This window comes from Mustela putorius, unplaced genomic scaffold (assembly GCF_011764305.1).
Source record: "Mustela putorius furo isolate JIRA1106 unplaced genomic scaffold, ASM1176430v1.1 tig00000127_pilon_pilon_pilon, whole genome shotgun sequence".
In the NCBI taxonomy this organism is placed as follows: Eukaryota; Metazoa; Chordata; class Mammalia; order Carnivora; family Mustelidae; genus Mustela; species Mustela putorius.
In genome coordinates this window covers 1,502,157-1,520,843 of record NW_025421288.1, presented here as the reverse complement: position 1 = coordinate 1,520,843, position 18,687 = coordinate 1,502,157, and the positions used below count along the sequence as shown (strand labels likewise).

At 37.5% G+C, this 18,687-nt stretch overlaps 2 protein-coding genes across 3 annotated transcripts; one reads left to right on the top strand and one right to left on the bottom strand.

Annotated features, from left to right (window-relative positions):
• Nucleotides 1-5,613: 5,613 nt before the first annotated feature.
• Nucleotides 5,614-6,862, bottom strand: LOC123388368 (olfactory receptor 4P4-like). Its single transcript, XM_045067958.1, has one exon. The coding sequence runs from the start codon at nucleotides 6,860-6,862 to the stop codon at nucleotides 5,960-5,962; it is 903 nt and encodes a 300-aa protein (XP_044923893.1). The 3' UTR covers nucleotides 5,614-5,959.
• LOC123388370 (endogenous retrovirus group K member 5 Gag polyprotein-like) lies at nucleotides 6,321-18,312 on the top strand. Of its 2 annotated transcripts, none has more exons than XM_045067968.1 (3): nucleotides 6,321-6,676; nucleotides 11,317-11,388; nucleotides 16,936-18,312. In XM_045067968.1, the coding sequence occupies exon 3, from the start codon at nucleotides 17,564-17,566 to the stop codon at nucleotides 18,176-18,178; it is 615 nt and encodes a 204-aa protein (XP_044923903.1). In that variant the 5' UTR covers nucleotides 6,321-6,676; nucleotides 11,317-11,388; nucleotides 16,936-17,563; the 3' UTR covers nucleotides 18,179-18,312. The 2 variants fall into 2 exon arrangements, with proteins under 2 accessions (XP_044923903.1, XP_044923897.1); XM_045067962.1 differs by having other exon boundaries at nucleotides 6,321-6,794.
• The last annotated feature ends 375 nt before the right edge of the window (nucleotides 18,313-18,687 follow it).

Here is an 18,687-nt window from a genome sequence, read left to right as displayed (position 1 = left end):
TTTCTCCACTTTGCCTGTAATTAGGCAACAAAATAACAGTGTAACTGAGTTCATACTGTTCGGATTGACCCATGATCCTATGAAACAGAAGATGGTACTTGTAATCTTCTTCATTTTATACGTGGGAACCATGGTAGGGAATTTGCTGATTATTGTGACCATCAAGTTCAGCTGGACCCTTGGGAGCCCCTTGAATTTTTCCTATTTTATTTGTCCCTTGCTGATTCCTGTTTCGCAATGTCCACATTCCCCAGACTAATTGTGGATTCACACTCTGCAAAAAGAACCATATCTTACAATGAGTGCAGGACTCAAGTCTTTGCCCTACATTTCCTTAGCTGCATGGAGATCTTTGTCCTCATCCTCATGGCTGTCGACCACCATGTGGCAATCTGTAACCACTTCCATTACTCAACCATCACAAGATGGCAGGACTGCACCATCCAGGTTGTTCTTGCATGGGTAGAGGCTCTTATCCATTCTATCATCCAGATTATCCTGGCTTTGTGAATTCAATTTGTTTGATCATTACTGCTGTGATTTGCAGCCCTTGCTACAACTTGCTTGCATGGACACATATGTGATCAACCTGCTGTCAGTCATTTGCAGAAGCAGGTTTGTGATTCTGATGATCTCATATATTGTCATCTTGCATTCACTGTGGAACCACGGTGCAAAGGGGAGGGAAAAAGCTCTTTCTACTTGCATTCTCACATCATTGTAGTACTCTTATTCTTTGGTCCATGTATATTCATATATACATGCCCCCCAACCACTTTCCCCATGGGCAAGATGGTGTCCATATTTCATACTATTGGGACCCCTTTCTAAACCACTCTACTACACACTAAAGAAGGCAGAAGTGAAAAAGGCCATGAGAAAGCTATGGTATATCAAAATATCCACAGAAAGCAAAAGATGAATTGAGGCATTTGTCTGATTACTTAATCCCTATAGATTATTAAAATATTATGGTGAATATCTTCACTTGCCCAACGCACCCTAATATAGTGCCGCTGATTTCCTTACTTTTCTCTGTACTTATGCCCTCAAACTAGTAGTTTCCCTCAAAATTCTGGTCTGGTTCTTACTTTTCCTGAGAGCTCAATTCTGATATTACTGATTATGAATTACTCCTCACATCTCACTCTGCACTCTGGTTTGATAAGAAGAAAGAAATTTTATAATCACATCTGTTCAAATAGTGAGTATACATAAATAAAGTAGAGCTTGTTGTCTATGACTTAAAGTTCTCTCTATTGCACATTCTATATAATGTATCCTGCTTTCTGCTGAACACAAACAGAGCAAAGGAACTAACTTGATGTGTCAAGAAATTCCTTTCATTATATGATTAGTTTATCCTTAAAAAGTTCCATACTAGCAAACTAAAAGCTGAAAGGCTGTATATATAAATATGTGTAGTTTCTTTATTAAGTAATTTTTTCTATGATTCCTTTGACTATTAAGATAACTAAGACATTATGTATGGGATTTTTTAAACGTAGTATTACAAAGACCTCATGATATTCAGCTCATTTGTTGGACTGAGATATAGGTGCTACAAGAGTTCTCTACAATGCTAAGAAGGAAGTAAAATAACGTTTGTTGTCAAGACTGAATGAGAATTTAAGTACAACATAGATTTGACATATTTTCTGAGATTGAGGTACAGAAAGATTTGAAGGAAATGTGTGTTATTTTATTTACAGTTGAGTCATATCAATGGAATAAGAGATAGCATCTAAGGCATTGAGAAGTACTCAGGATACTTGTCTCTAGTTTTAGAGAGAAACTACATTTGAAGCAGGAAGCCACTTTGCTTTTTGTGCTTTCCTAGAAAAGGTTTAGAGCCTATTCACTATTTAGAATTGCCAATAGAGGGCGCCTGGGTTGCTCAGTGGGTTAAGCCTTTGTCTTTGGCTCAGGTCATGATTTCAGGGTCCTGGGATGGAGGCCCACATCACGCTCTCTGCTCTGCAGATAGCCTGCTTTCCCCCCTCTCTCTGCCTCTCTGCCTACTTGTGATCACTCTCTGTGTCAAATAAATAAAATCTTAAAAAAAAAAAATGAATTTCCAATAGAATTTTGGTGTTGATACTGAGTAGACCAGATTAGCAGTCATGCTTGAATATGTGCATGGCATTAGTTATATAATGAACTTTATAAAATTCATTGATTTCGGAGTGTAAAAAACATTTCTTCAAAGGGATGCATGCCTCCCAGTGTTTATATCGGCATTACCTATAATGGCCAAATTATGGAAACACCCTAAGTGTCCACTGAATGATGAATGGATATTTTCTGGGAGATGAAAATGTATTCTTACTCAGTCTTCAAAAGGAATGAGATATTGTCATTGTCAATGACAAGGATGGAACTAGAGAGTATTATGCTAAGCAAAACAAGGCATTCAGAGAACGGAAACTAGTATATGATTCCACTCACGTGGAATTTAAGACACAAAACAAATGAATATAGGTACACCCAATGAGAGAGGGACGAACCGAGAAACAGACTCTTAACTGTAGAGATTAAACTAATGGTCACCAGAGGGGAGGTTAATAGGACGACAGATTAATAAGGTGATGGGAATATGAGTACATTTGTTTTGATAAGTGTTGTGTGTGTTATGTAAGTGTGTAATCACTAAATTGTATGCCTGGAACTTCCATTAAACAGTATGTTAGCTAATTAGAATTTAAATAGAAACAAAAAAATAAATGATTTCAGTGTATTTGGTTTTACCATAACCTTAATAACTGTGACAAGATTCCGTTTCATTTTTAATGCTGTTCCCAATTACTTACCTGGAAAACCTTTCAATAAAAATAGTTTCCTTCTGTCAAATTTATCTTAAAATAAATTCATTTAAATATCATGTTTTCAGTGTTCTCACTACTTTTGGGAGGGGGCAATATTATGAAGCTTACTGGTTGATGTACTGTGCAGTCACTAAGCTGCCCAGAAAAGACATCTTGTCTTGTGAGACGTCTCTCACGTAACCTTTAACCACATAAACAGAAGATGGTAAAGGTGACCTTGTATAATCCCTCAAGTTTGGCTTCATAGGCCTTGAAGCTTTTGTTTTTTAGAAACAACCACTGCATTAAAACAACCAGTAGAGCTCAAACTACACTCTTGAAGAGTGAACAGGAATTAATAAATATTAGCCATTTGTAACTTTTTTCCACAATACTCTTTCTTCTATGTCTTCTATGACTACCAAGAGACATTAGTTCTACTGATGTTCTGACATCCCTAAAAAGGCAAAAGATGAGGTATTTATTACTCTCAAAGATCAAGAACAAGACATATGGAATAGTATTCAGGTTTCTACCAATAACTTCATACATTTATTCCTGTTCACCAAGGTCCTCGGGGCCAATCCCAATCAGAGGAGCTCAGAGAGTCTACTCTTGGTTCCCTGGAAAGAGATCATTTATTTCATTAGAACCTAGACTATCCTCAGTTACATTACAGTAAGGGTGAATGTGGTTTATACAATTTTATTTCATAGACGTATGATCACAGCACTGGCTGTCATCCACTGGAGTTTTAGTTTTTGTCATTTTACAACCTTACTGTTAAAAGATGCCAGATAGCACTTTTATTAGAGCCCTCATTGACAAAAATAAATGGCAACCTTCTTATTTTCCAGATGGTTAAATTAATCAAATTCTAAATACCTGAGCATGCAGGCAACCTTCCTCTTCACTATGTCATCCATGGATAACACACTGGAAAAGAGGGACATATTTATTACTCTTGGGTATGTTCCTTTCCACCCTTCATTTTTTGGTAAGTTATAAGTAGACAGTGAACAAAAGATGCATAAGAGCCAGGTTCACATGGACTCTTAAACCCTGTCTTCCTGAGGAAAAACGAAACAGAAATTTGTTACAATAAGCAAATTTATTCCATTACCAGAGAATGCAGCCTACATATGAATCAATAATAGAGTATTTAAAAACAAACAAACAAACAAAAACAAAACCACCAGAATTAGGCACCAGCCCATGCAGTTATTGACATTTCTGTTTACCCTCACATCTCTGAATTGGAGAATCCCACCAGGATGTAATTGTCACTAGATCAACATCAAAACAAAATCCTGATTTAATCTGTTATTGTCTTTATTATCACCTTTTAATACACTTCATTATTTTTTGGCCTCCTCTTATGCTCTAAGTTCCCTATCTTCATGAAATACACATGTAAGGGTTTTTTGGGAAGAGAAAATCTATTGCTGAAATAATCAACTATGGCTAATTTCTGTAAATGTACTCCTCACCTTAAAACTCAGATACCAGGCAGAGTCATAAATATAGAAAACAAAATGATGATCCCCAGAGGGCAGGTGGGTTGAGGAGGTTGGAAAAAATGGGTGAAGAGAAGTAGAAGAGACAGGTTTCCAGTTATGGAATGAATAAGTCAAGGCAATAGAAGGCATCGCATATTGAATATAGTCTGTGTTATCATGGTAGCAGTGCATGGGGAAAGATGGTAGCTATACTTGTGGTGAGCACAGCAAAACATAGAGATTTGTGGAATCACTAGGCTGTACTCCTGAAAATAATGCAACATTATGTACTGACTATACTCTCCAACAAAAGCCCAAACCAGATTTCTGTTGCACAAAGGACACTCACTTCAAGTAAATGCAACACAGCTTCTTTGTGGGGACTGTGATAAAGAGGATGGAGCACCAGAATATAGCAAGTCTGTGCCTTTCAAGTCTGTGCCACTACTATAAGAGCCTGCCTGAGTAGAACGGAGACAGTTTTGCATAGTGTAAATGGTGGGGGAAAAATGTCGAAATATACTGTTTCCATAAAGAGCAGTGAGGATTAACAAAATGCACTCCAAGTATTTAAATGGCCCTCTATTCAGCTAGGTGCCTGCTTACTTTTTTCTTTAAAGATTTTATTTATTTTTATTTATTTTTTTGTTTATTTATTTGAGGGAAAAAAAGAGAAAGAGCAAGAGCTGGGGAGTGAGGAGGGGAGAGGAAGAAAGACAAGCAGACTCCCACTGAACAGGGAGTAGGTCACAGGCTCAATCCCAGGACCCTGAGATCATGATCTGAGCCAACATTAGATGCTCTAATAGCTGGTTAACCATTTAACCTACTGAGCAATCCAGACACAGTAAGCTATGTGACTTCTTAAACTCAGGATCCTTTACAGAATGGGAGATTTTCCACTTCACACATTTACAAAAAAAAAAAAAAAAAAAAAAAAATCAATTTATATACTCATGAGGGATTTTTAAATGAGGTAATAAATACACCATGGAATTATATTTAAATGACTGAAAAGTGATGTTCATTATCTAATTTGAACTTGTAAATTCTGGAATACACCATCAATAGGGTACTAAGAGTTAATGTTAATAACATTTATAAGGACAGTGTAAAAAGTGTGATTCCATTGTATTACATTATTTTTGCAGCATTGTTTATGCAAAAAGACTTAAAATATAAAAAAGCACCTAAATTTTTAAGCATGGCTTCCTTATTTTATTGTAATGGACACCACTGAAAAATAGAGTTCTTAAGAACACTTTCTCTCTCTCCATAAGAGGTTTTTAATAATCTGTATCCTAAAGCAGGGCATAACTGTCAAACCCCACAATGTTTAGAGTGTGCCCTGATAAAAGTGCTATAACTTCCACTATGTCTAGGATCATGAAGGACAGAATGTTCCAGAACACCAAGTACCAGAATACATAAGTTCTACAATATCAAAGCTGAAAGGGACCTGGAACTCATGCGATTTGATCCCCTTATACGGGGTCAGAAAACTAAAGAAACAGGAAGAAGTAGTTGAGGGACCTTCTCCCTTCACATCTGACAACGTTTGATGACAGCAATCCACCTCTCTACTTGCTGCATTTGCTGACATTAGGATCCTGTGGCTAGAATGAGATGCAGCCAATGGTTTGAAATCCAGAGACTTCATTTCCCTTCAAACCGTGTGTCTCGGCACCACATTTTCCTCATGGCAATCTTCATGTCTGTGTTTCTCAGCGTGTAGATGAAAGGATTGAACATAGGAGCAAACATGGTGTAAAATAGGGCAAAAACTTTGTCGTTACTGACAGAATCAGCTGTGGGGACATAGGTGAAGATGAGGGGCAGGAAGAACAAGAACACAACAGTGATGTGTGAGCTGCAGGTGGAGAGAGCTTTGCGGCAGCTCTGGGATGAGCGTGTCCTCAGGGTGGACAGGATGATGATGTAAGAAATTACCAAGGCAACAAAGGTCACAATGGATATCATTCCTGTGGTGGTAATGACCACAAGAACCAACAGACTAGTGTCCGTGCAAGCCAGCTTCAGCAAAGGGAAAATATCACATAAATAGTGATCTATCTCATTGGGGCCACAGAAAGGAAGGATTGAATGGAGAAATGCCCCAAGAATCGAGGCCATCAAAAGGACATAGCATACTTGTCTGTTCATGATGACCATATAGTGAAGGGGTCTGCAGATGGCTGCATAACGGTCATAGGCCATGGCCACCAAGATGGACATCTCAGTGGCACCAAAGAAGTGGGCATAAAACATCTGGGCCAGGCAGCTGTCGTAGGAGATGGTGTTCTGCTCAGCCAATAGGTCTGTGATCAGTCTGGGAGCCACTGTGGAAGTGAAGCAGACGTCCATGAATGACAGGTAGCTCAGGAAATAGTACATGAGCTGTTCACGAAGGCGGCTGCCTCTGATGGTGAGAAGAATGAACAGGTTTCCTGACAGAATCACAATGTAGCAAAGTGAGAACACCACAAAGCAGGTGACCTTTGCGTCCTCATCACTAAAAAGTCCCAAGAGGATAAATTCTGTGATGTTTTCGTGTCCCATTGCTTCTGTAGGTTTGATCATGTAGAAGAGAAAGTTAATGTACTGAAAACAGTCAACTTCTAAAACTATTGATTTATTTTAAAAGTCATTCATGTATCCAACAAATATATATTGATAATTTATTATGATACAAACACCATAGTGAGTGCTAAGGGTACAGAAAGCAGTGTGCAAAGTACATACAATGTATACCCTCTATGTATATAGTTTGTTAGAGTACACATAAACTAACTATATCACTATGAACAAGAAGATGAATAATTTAGAAGATGAAATGTTGGGGCTTTTTCTTACGTCAATCTTGAGGTGCAATTGCAGTAGTATATCTTAAGAGTGATTTTTGAATCTCTGGTTCAAAACAACATTGAGGTTTTCTGTTCTTCAAGCGCAATCTTATCGTTCTCAGTGGTTCCCCAGTGACTAAATTTGTGCTGAATCCTGGAAGTTCAGTAACATCTTTAGACATCAGTGAGCTCATAATTTTTTTTAAAGATTTTATTTTTATTTGACAGACAGAAAGCACAAGCAGGGGGAGTAGGGGAGGGAGAAGCAGGCTAGCCACTGAGCAGGGAGCCCAATGTAGGGCTCCATACCAGGACCCTGGAATCATGCCCTGAGCCAGAGGCAGCTGCTTCACCAACTGAGCCACCCTGGTGTCCTGAGTTACTAGCTTTAAATTTAAAACTCCACCTGCCAATTTCAGAAAGTGCTGTTCCACCTTTTCATGAACATTGGGCAATGATCAGATCTTTGGGGAAAAGGGTTGCTGTACTGTACAGGGTTCTACCATATTTGTGGCTTCCTATAATTGACCCCATTTCTCTGCTCACTTTCCAGCCTAAAGCAGGAGATTTCATCCTTTCATGTCCCACGTTCTGGAACTTCCCGGTAGGACAGCATCCGTGGAGGGGCAAACTGCCTCCAAAGATGCTTTTTCACTAGATCTGTTTTACCAGCTTGTATTTCTTTGAATTGAGGCACTTTCTCACCTTAACAGGCTCACTATAGGCACATGGGTCCCAATCCTGAAATATTTTAATTAAAAAGTATATACTGCTTTGGTGCAAAGTATTAAACTCTAGCTCTTACTTCATTTTGGCAAAAAAAAAAACAATAAATAAATAAATAAAAGTATCACAAAACCGTTAAAATCAGGGGGCACCTGAGTGGCTCAGTAGGTTAAAGCCTCTGCCCTAGGCTCAGGTCATGATCCCAGTGTTCTGGGATCTAGCCCTGCATCAGGCTCTCTGCTCAGTGGGGAGCCTGTTTTCTGCTCTCTCTGCCTGCCTCTCTGCCTATTTGTGATCTCTGTCTGTCAAAGAAACAAATAAAATCTTAAAAATAATAATAATAAACTGTTAAACTCAGTGCCCAAGGGGTCAAAACATTAACTCTAATACTGATAATACTGAACACTGATAAAATGTGCCAGCCTGTTCTGAAAGATATAACAGCAACCGAACAATGCTTTTTACTTTTGATTTTATAATGTGAGTTCCTATGAGATTATTTAAAAAAATGCACATTTGGCATACAAACAGATTTTTAATGGGGTCTTAGGGAGTTTGTGGACTTTTGGGGTTGAATTCCATCCATGAACCACAGATTAACAAACTATAGCCTAATTTCTCACAAAAATCTCTGAAAATATCATTGTCACATAAGCAAAACCAGCCATAATAATTCCGGGTTATGGTGTGATTTTTTTTTTTAAGTAAACAGTTCAAGATCATTTTATCTGTGAGTTATCTATTCTATCCTTAAAAATAGAATTCCCTCATTGAATACAGAATTGTACTAAAATATACAAAGAGATTATAAGAAGTTAAAAGATTATACCATGTTTATAGTTAGGAAAGGTCACTATAAGAAAGATGTCAATTCTTCCCAAATTAATCAATACATGCATAATTAAAATAAAAATGCTGACAAACTTTTTCATGAAAAGCTGATTCCAAAATTCAGAAAGAATTAAAACACAGAGTAGTTAAGCTAATGTTTTCAAAGGAAAAACAAAGAAAATAGATATACCTTCCAGATTTGAAGTACATTATCAAGCTATGGCAATTAAAACGTTGTATGTAGGGGTGCTTGGGTGGCTCAGTAAGTTGAGTGTCCAACTCTTGATTATGGCTCATGTCATGCTCTCAGGGTGCTGAGATCAAACCCTGTGTTTGGCTTCACATTCAAAGAGTCTGACATTCTCTCTCCCTCTCCCTTTACCGCTCTTGCTCTTGCTCTTCTCTCTCTCTCTAAAAATAAATAAATATCAGAAACAAAGTTGTATGTAAAGACATTGCTGGGTTGAAAGATAGTCAATAATTAGCACTATATATGGGAATTTATTTCATATTTAAGTTGAAATTTTATATTGAGATGAACTCTACATAACTCAAATTGATGTGAATTTTAGTAGCTGATGTTAAGAATTTGAATCTCTATCTGAATATAATGTACCTCACAAGGCACAAAACATTATAATCCAGATGGGTGAAAGATATAAATGTATGGAACAAAAGTATAAAAAGATTTGAGAAATAATTATAATAGGTTTCTATTTTATGTAAGAATATTTTCAAAACAAACAGAAAAGGGAAATTCAAAAAATATGTAAAATCTATTTTTTTTTTTTTTTTTTTAAATTTTTTATTTTTATAAACATATATTTTTATCCCCAGGGGTACAGGTCTGTGAATCACCAGGTTTACACACTTCACAGCACTCACCAAATCACATACCCTCCCCAATGTCCAGTATGACACAACCTCATATACAACAAACATTTTGAAAAGCGCAAATGAGAGTCAATATTTATAAATCTTTTAAAATCAATCATGGAAGACAAATAGCTCAATTTTCTAAAAAGACCAAGTATTTGACAAGGCAATACACACAAAAGAAATCAGAACTGTCCAAAAGCATATATAAAACTATTCAACCTCATTATAATCATTGAAATGCAGATTCACAAGAATGAGATAGTATAGTCCCACTCAGCAACTTCATAAAAATAAAATATAAAAGGCTGTCCATTGGGAACCTGGGTGTCTCAATCAGTTAAGTGTCTGCCTTCAGATCAGGTCATGATCCCCGGGTCCTGGGATTGAGCCCACGTCCAGCTCCCTGCTAAGTGGGCAGTCTGTTTCTCCCTCTGCCTCTCTCCCTGGCTTCTGCTCGCTCTCTCGCTTGCTCACCCTCTCTCTCTCAAATATATAAATAAACAAAAAATAAACAAAAAATAAAAATAAATTTAAAAAGGTAGTCCCTTAAAATTTTCATGAGCGACACAGCAAAACTACCCCAGAAAGCATACAAAAAGATATTCTTCACAGACTCTTTCAAATTTGGAAAAGAGAAGTTGATCTAAAACCTGAGCATAGAATGGAAATAAGGGATGGTATGTTCTCTTTACTGAAAACTAGACAAATTTAATGTTTGAGGCTTATGAAACATATACCATGATAGAAAACACTAAGACATACTTCAGTGTGGAAAATATAATAAAATACAAAAAAAAATAATCACAGTATGATAACGTGCACATTAAAAAATATATCACAGCCACAGAATATCACATAGTTTCTATGAGAACCTCTGTTTTTATAAATTAATAGAAAAACGTGTGGAAGAAAAGATTTACTTCTCAGATATAGAGGAGGTGATAGCCAAAGTAGATTTTTGGGTTATTCAATGTTTTAATCTCTTTGTTAAAGGGATTATATTTCATTATTCTGTAATTAAAGTTAATTTTAAAACATCATTTTATAGTACATTTTAAGAGGAACACAACACATGAAACAAAAGGAAGCACAATAAAAAGAGAACCTTTATTGGAAGACAGTAATCTTAAAGAACTTTTTTTAATCTCTATATTGTTTCTTCAATGACTTTAGCAAGTTTAGACATAGATGCTCTTGCTCAAGCATCATATGTCATCAATTGTCATAAAAATGTAACTATAACTATACAGGTACATAAACCTAACTCCCACACACCTTCACAAGGACATATTTGATATAAGGAAACACACACACACATATATATATATATCTTTTAAACCTGTCTGGATTTGGTCTTTATTTCAGCACTAGCTATAATTTTTTTTTTTATTTTTAAAAGATTTTATTTATTTATTTGACAGACAGAGATCACAAGGAGGCAGAGAGGCAGGCAGAGAGACAGGAGGAAGCAGGCTCCCCACGGAGCAGAGAGCCAGATGCAGGGATTGATCCCAGGACCCCAGGATCATGACAGGAGTAGAAGGCAGAGGCTTAACCCATTGAGCCATCCAGGGACCCCTAACTACACTTTTATAATCCTGATAGAATTTAAAGAAATTTCAAGGTGATTTGTAAAATCTACAGCTGTTATTACTTAGGACTCAAGTTCATAATTTGCTCGTTTCATGGTTTATTTTGCTGAACCAACTCTAGCCCTTATTTTTGTTTTAACAGAAGGAAACAACAAATCTGCAACACAGATTGCTGAATACCAGGATATGTTATGCAAAAGGTTAACAACCTCCGGTATGTATGGAATGAGTAGAAATGCTGTCATTTGCAAACTTTTGCTTACCTGCAATGTTCCTCTCTGCTGCAACAGGTTCATTAAGGAAATCTACACCAGGCAGCATTTTCAAAGGGGCAGGACACTGGTTTTCACTCTCCCTTACCACAACTTCCAAAAAGGCATTAAAAGGGAGGAAAACAAATAACCCCTGATTTTCAGGATCATCTTGGTGTCTGTCCTTAGTCTCACAGAAGATATTTCTTAGGACACAACACTGACTAGCTCATCTTCAATTCCTAAAGTGAAATTGGCAACGTATTTGCAAGAGACACCTAATCATGGTGGGAGAGATTGCTTGAATTTGGCTGAATGCATTCCAATATATGATCCACTAAACCTGAATAATCTTAGGCAAGTTATAAACCTTCTGAGTCTTGTTTTATTCATCTGTAAAACAATGATAATAGTACTTATCACATAGGAATCTTGTGGGGGATCAAATTAAAATATTCATATAAAACAGTGAGCTACAGATATGTGCATATAATACATCATAAGAATAACTATGAACTCTTATTAATTTAAAAATGCCTAATATTCTATAAGTGCTCCACAGCTCATAGGACAAAGGGAGCTCTGGGAACACATTTTCTTCAATAGTTTGACATGCCACTGAACATAGATTTCTATAGAAGTTATACAAGTATTTTGACAAGTAACCACTACTGAAAATCCCAAACCAATGACCAAGACTTGTGATAGGACACAGGATTACCCATTTCATAGATCAAAGAACTGAAATCAAAGTAAAAATTTACTCATGAAGACCTTCAACACCCTACGAAAGATTATTTCTCTCTTATTTAGAATGAATGAAGCCAACACTTCAAGAAAATATTTTATCCCTCTATTTTACTTAGTTCATTTTCTCATTTTCTGCAGGTTTTTAAACATTTTTAATATATATATCAGATCTATCTTTGTTAGAAAAATAGTCATCAATTATATAATTTGAACTCTCTACCTATGGTCCCTGAAATATTCTTCCATATAATCCCTATTCATTCAAATATCAGGAATTCTTGCTCACTATTACAGGAAATAAATGGAGGTTCTTGTCCTGATCTGCCACTCCCTGATTATGGGATTTAGGAAGAAGTTCTGCATATCCACTTGGTATCTATTTCCTCTTAAGAAAATAAGGAATTGGGGACCTGGGTGGCTCAGTGGGTTAAAGCCTCTGCCTTTGTCTCAGGTAATGATTCCAGGGTCATGGGATCAAGCCCTGCATCAGGCTCTCTGCTCAGCATGGAGCTTGCTTCCCCATCCCCTCACCTGCCTCTCTGCCTACCTGTGATCTTTCAAATAAACAAAATTTTTTTAAAAAGAAAAACAAAGAAAGTAAGGAATTGTAGTTTTCATGGATCCTTCCACCTGCAAAGAACTGATTTTTTTTCTTTTTTTTTTTTTTTTGTTTTATTGAGTATAATTGACATACAACATTATAATTAGCTTCAGCTATACAACACAATGATTTTATATTGGTGTTCTGTGAAATGATCACCACAATAAATTTAGTCAATGTCCATCACTAGAACTGATTTTTTTAATCAAGTTATTTTCTGACCTATTTACCAATTTATCAAAATTATCAATTCACTTTTCCATCATCTTCTTACTCTTTATTCTTTTTATTTTATTGTTTATATTATTCTCTTTATGTTCTTCTTATATTATTTTTTCCAGACTTTTATTATTTTTTTTCATTGCTTTTCTGTCCAAAGAAGAGTACACAACATTCCACAATTTCTCCTAGCCCCCTGATGTGGCAGTTAAAGAGTCCCATATTTGAAACCAGGATTTCAAAATAGCATTCTCATTTTTCCATTTTTTTATTACAACAGACCTTTTAAAGATTTTTTGTAAACTATTAAAATGTCAAATTGTTACATGAATTATAAGCCTAAAATTTATAAAAGAAGCCATTACCAAGAAGATATATTTCTAGAATATTATTCATGCAAAACAAGCAAACAATTACCTTAGAAAACAAGTGAAAAAGGATGGATGATTCTGTAATTGCTCAAAGAGATGACTTGGGCCCAGGTATTCAAAAATATAAAAGGTAAGAATAAACAGAAGATAGAAAAGGAAAAAAAAAAAAAAAAAGAACTCCCATTTCTAATATCAGCCAATTCCAATTAATTGTGAAAGGGATATCCTTGTCTTGAACTCATAATGACAACAACAACAACAAAAAATCTCCAAAATCAAAAGATAAATTGATCTCTTAGAACAATACAACAAAAAAAGTAATGAAGTCTAATACTTTGTAGATAGTTTTCAAATTATATTTAAAATGTAATGAATCACTGAATTCTACTCCTGAAATTAATATTACACTATATGTGAAGTATCTAGAGTATAAATAAAAACTTGAAACTACAAAAAGTAAAAAAAAAAAGAAAATAAATATGTTTTAAATATTAACTATGAATACTCATCTAAGAATGAGAAGTATATCATAAAACTGGAAGGAAAATCTCAACTGTATCTGGCCCTTTCTGCCTTGCCTATTTTTCCCCTTTGTTGCAATAATGAGCTTCAAGGTCTACTTCCCTAAATGTACAGGGTTGAGGACTCTTGGAGAAGATGCAGGGTAATAGTCAGTAAGAATATTTAAAGGCGGGGTGCCTGGGTGGCTCAGTGGGTTAAGCCGCTGCCTTCAGCTCAGGTCATGATCTCGGGGTCCTGGGATCGAGTCCCACATAGGGTTCTCTGCTCAGCAGGGAGCCTGCTTCCCTCTGTCTCTCTCTGCCTGCCTCTCTGTTTACTTGTGATCTCTCTCTGTGAAATAAATAAATAAAATCTTTAAAAAAAAAAGAATATTTAAAGGCACTGGATGCTTGTGAGAACTGGACCTGTCAATGGCAATGCCTATGGGAATGGAATTCTTGGACATTCTGGTAAAAATAAACTCCGGTGATTTTAATTTGCTTTTGCTTTTCCGATGTGCTTTTGAATATTTTTTTTAAAGATTGTTTCAAATATCAAATATATGATGTTAAACATTGAATACAGTTTCCATGGTCAGTGGTAAAATTTTTATTTTTTTTAAGATTTTTTGTTGTTGTTGTTGTTTATTTATTTGACAGACAGAGATCACAAGTAGGCAGAGAGGCAGGCAGAGAGAGAGAGGAGGAAGCAAGCTCCCTGCTGAGCAGAGAGCCAGATATGGGGCTTGATCTCAGGACTCTGGGATCATGACCTGAGCCAAAGGCAGAGGCTTAACCCACTGAGCCAATCTCGTGCCCCAGTGATAAAAATTTTAAAGTGACCTCATTCTTTTCTACAGAAGGAATAAACCCTAATGCATCCATTATATTTATTATAGGTCTTCCACTGTTTCCATTATTAAGACTAATTATCTTTTTTTTTAAAGATTTTATTTATTTATTTGACAGAGAGAGATCACAAACAGGCAGAGAGAGAGGAGGAAGCAGGCTCCCCGCTGAGCAGAGAGCCCGATGCAGGGCTCGATCCCAGGACCCTGAGATCATGACCTGAGACAAAGGCAGTGGCTTAACCCACTGAGCCACCCAGGTGCCCCAAGACTAATTATCTTTTAATATTAAAGGTGTTCAGCTTTTTCTTAAAATAATTAAGGTCAAACTTAAGCGTCCCCATTCCCACAAAACTTAGTCACATTATACCCCTTTCTGAAAACTAATCCCATGCCCCAAGTTATCCCATTATACTCACAATACCTAATTTCACCAGATCATTTGAGTCCCCTTTCATAGATAGTCTGAAGGTTTTTTTGCTTATTTTGTTTTGGGGGTTTTGTGTGTCTTCTTTAAATATTGGTGTTCTCTCACTTTCTCAATGAACTATTAACTCAATGAAATAGGCTTTATTGGTTCTCAGACTGTATTTAATAATTTAAATTTAGATCATGGCAAGAGCAATAGCAGTATTGAAAAGTCATTGCAATGCACTAGTAATTGTGCTAAGGATGTTAAAGGTATTTTTAAAATGTAATGCATGTAATGACCCCATGAGATGATATTTTTAATATTTCCCAGAGACACAAAGAGATAATTGACAAGACTAGGCAGCTAGTAACTAGTATAGTAGAATTTGACCTTGCTAAGATGCTTTACTGACCCTACTGTGACCAGTACTTCTATACTTTATACAGAGTAAAGTCTTAATAAGTATATCTGAATTTTTATTAAAATAATAAAATAATGTACTGAATAGTTCAAAATCACAACTAAATTTTGAATTGCAGTACTTAGGATATGTACTTTTATTTTCCAACATATACAGTCCACTCAGAGTAGAACCTCAATTGCACCAACAAAATAAATTTCTAATTTCTATAGTATTGATTTTAGGATGGCAAAGCAACATAAAATTTAAAGGATTTTTTTTTCATTTTTTTTCCTGTTTTACTGTTGTTGTTTTTTTTTTAATTTTTTATTTTTTATAAACATATATTTTTATCCCCAGGGGTACAGGTATGTGAATCGACAGGTTTACACACTTCACAGCACTCACCATGCACATACCCTCCCCAATGTCCATAACCCCACCCCCCTTCTCCCAACCCCCTTCCTCCCAGCAACCCTCAGTTTGTTTTGTGAGATTAAGAGCCACTTATGGTTTTGCAACCACTCTGGAAAACAGCCTGGAGGTTCCTCAAAATGTGAAAATAGAACTACCCTATGACCCAGCAATTGCACTACTGAGTATTTACCCTAAAGATACAAACATGTGCACCCACATGTTTATGACAGCAATGTCCACAATAGCCAAACTATGGAAAGAACCTAGATGTCCATCAACAGATGAATGATAAAGAAGAGGTGGTATATATACACAATGGAATACTAAGCAGCCATCAAAATAAAGGAGGACTGATTTTTTAAAAAATATATTTTATTTATTTATTTGACAGAGATCACAAGTAGGCAGAGAGGCAGGTAGAGAGAGAGGAGGAAGCAGGATCCATGCTGAGCAGAGAGCTGGTGCTGGGCTTGATCCCAGGACCCTGAGATCATGAATCATGACCCCACCCAAAGGCAAAGGCTTTAACCCACTGAGCCACCCAGGTGCCCCAGAACTGATTATTTTTTGTGTGTGTACAATGCATACATGCATGTGAATGGGCACAGGAAGATGGCTGAAGGATGCACCAGAGCAACAGTGTCAAAATCTAATTAGATATGCAGCTTAAGCATTTGGTAGAAGAAGCAGTTTTATGTGAGATGCATTTTCCAGATGTCCAGGATGATTCATGTTATCACCTCAGTTGCTAAAGACAGAGTCTGAGTTTAAATCCCATGTATACCTTTCACAGGCAATGTGGAATCAGGTAAGGCACTTATCTCAATGGAATTTAGATTCTTCTCATATAACTATAATTATTTTATCATACTTCAGTAATACATATTCAATATTATTATTAGTAGTAGTAGTAATATTGCTATGATTTAACTATTATTATTAGAAATTTTTTGACACAATTTATAAATTTTTTGACACAATTATATTTCCAGGACAAAGCATTCCAGTCACAACCTTTAGACTGAAGTCACTGATATGCAAGGACAAAATAAGACAACAGCTCACTGCTCAAAACTCTGTGATACTGAAATATAAATTCCATACTCCAAGGCCTCATCCATGATACTGACATGTTCTTGCATGCAGACAATTTGTTATAGCTGAAGTGATTGTGTAAGCTACTTTGTGGAGAGCCATGAAATAGACGCAAGGAGTCACGTATGCGGAGGTGCCCGGGGATTGAGGAAGCGAGACTGATTGGCTGGCTGCAAGCATGGGTGAGCCCGTGCTCCCAGCGTGATCAGGGAGAGGGGCGTGGACTAGATCGGTGATTGGCCGAGGTAAAGGATATAAAGCGGAGAGACTGTCGGGACAGAGAGAGAACTAATAAAGAAGCTTGCCACCCATCACGTTTGCGGGTCCTTCTTGCCGGCGAGAGCGACAAGTGGTGCCGAGACCCGGGACTTCGCCCGCGTCGCAAAGAGGTGATCGAGGTAGAGCAACGATAAGGTAAGGAGTGCACCAATAACTGTCTATTGACAGGGAGGTTCCCTGAAGACGATCGGAGGTAAGGTTGCTTATAAGGCTCTTAAGGGACGATAGAGAGAAAGTTTTCCCAGGATGGGAAACGAGATTGCTAGGTGCAGGATGGAGGGCCCTCTAAAGGATATCCTCAAGGCAAATGGCACCCCCTTAAAGACGAAAACAGCCCGCTCTTTCTTGAGAGAAGTAGGAGAAGTTGCCCCCTGGTTTATAGAGGAGGGGCTCCTGAATGTGCCACAGTGGGAGCACCTGGGGGAGGACTTGAAACGATGCCCATTTGTAACCTCGGGAACCCTTGCCGTGTGGTCCTTGGTGAGAGTGTGTTTACAATCTACTCGAGAGCCCTTGAAGCAAGCAGTGCAACAGGGAGGGGAGGTTCTGGAGCAGGTAAAGGAGGAGTCTCATAAAGGGTCTTCCCAAGACTCCGACTCTGAAAGTGAAAGTTCGGAAGGACTCTCAGATAGCGAGTTGCAGGAAATAGGGGAGAGAGAGGCAGATAAGAAGGAGAAATCTCCCAGTCTCCAGGCATTACAGGATTTGGAAGCAATAAGACAGCAATTCGAGAGTAAGGAGGTGGAGTTGCAGAAGGCATTAGAGGAATTAAGAATGCAAGAAGTAATGGCGCAGCTGAAAGCAGAAGCGGAAGCTGCAGCTGTGGCGCAGATTGGGCCAACCTGGCCAGAGCGGTTTTAAGATCACATAGGCTCTCGATTTGAAACAAATGTTACTTGCAATTGCACCTCAGCTAAGCACATAAGTTACTCACCAATGCCCGTCTGTGTTAGAGCTCCCTTTCTCTTCATAGTTTTTAATGCTTCTACTATTAACAAGTCATCTAGTCTCTCTTGTGAGTCCCAGAATTGTCTGCTATCAGAATGTTGGAATGCCACGGTGGGAGACTCGGCAGTAATAGCCAAGATACCGACGTATATCCCGATGCCAGTACAGGTGAACCCCGACAACCTGCCGGTGCTGCTTCGACATAAACAAGACTTTGGAATAACAGCAGCCATTATTGCAGCTATTGCAGCATCCGTCGCCGCTGCTACTGCTGCTGCAGTGGCGTTGACAACCTCGATACAGACTGCAGCAACACTCAACAATGTCACCGGGAGGGTAGCTGAAGCCCTTGCAACACAAAATCAGATTAATGGACTGTTGGGTGTATACAAAACCTGCCTGGACTCTGTGTCACCCCGGTA

Bases quoted from the DNA above. Each gene is read 5' to 3' on its own strand.
- LOC123388368 (XM_045067958.1), bottom strand. From the start codon at position 6,862: ATGGGACACGAAAACATCACAGAATTTATCCTCTTGGGACTTTTTAGT.
- LOC123388370 (XM_045067968.1), top strand. From the start codon at position 17,564: ATGGGAAACGAGATTGCTAGGTGCAGGATGGAGGGCCCTCTAAAGGAT.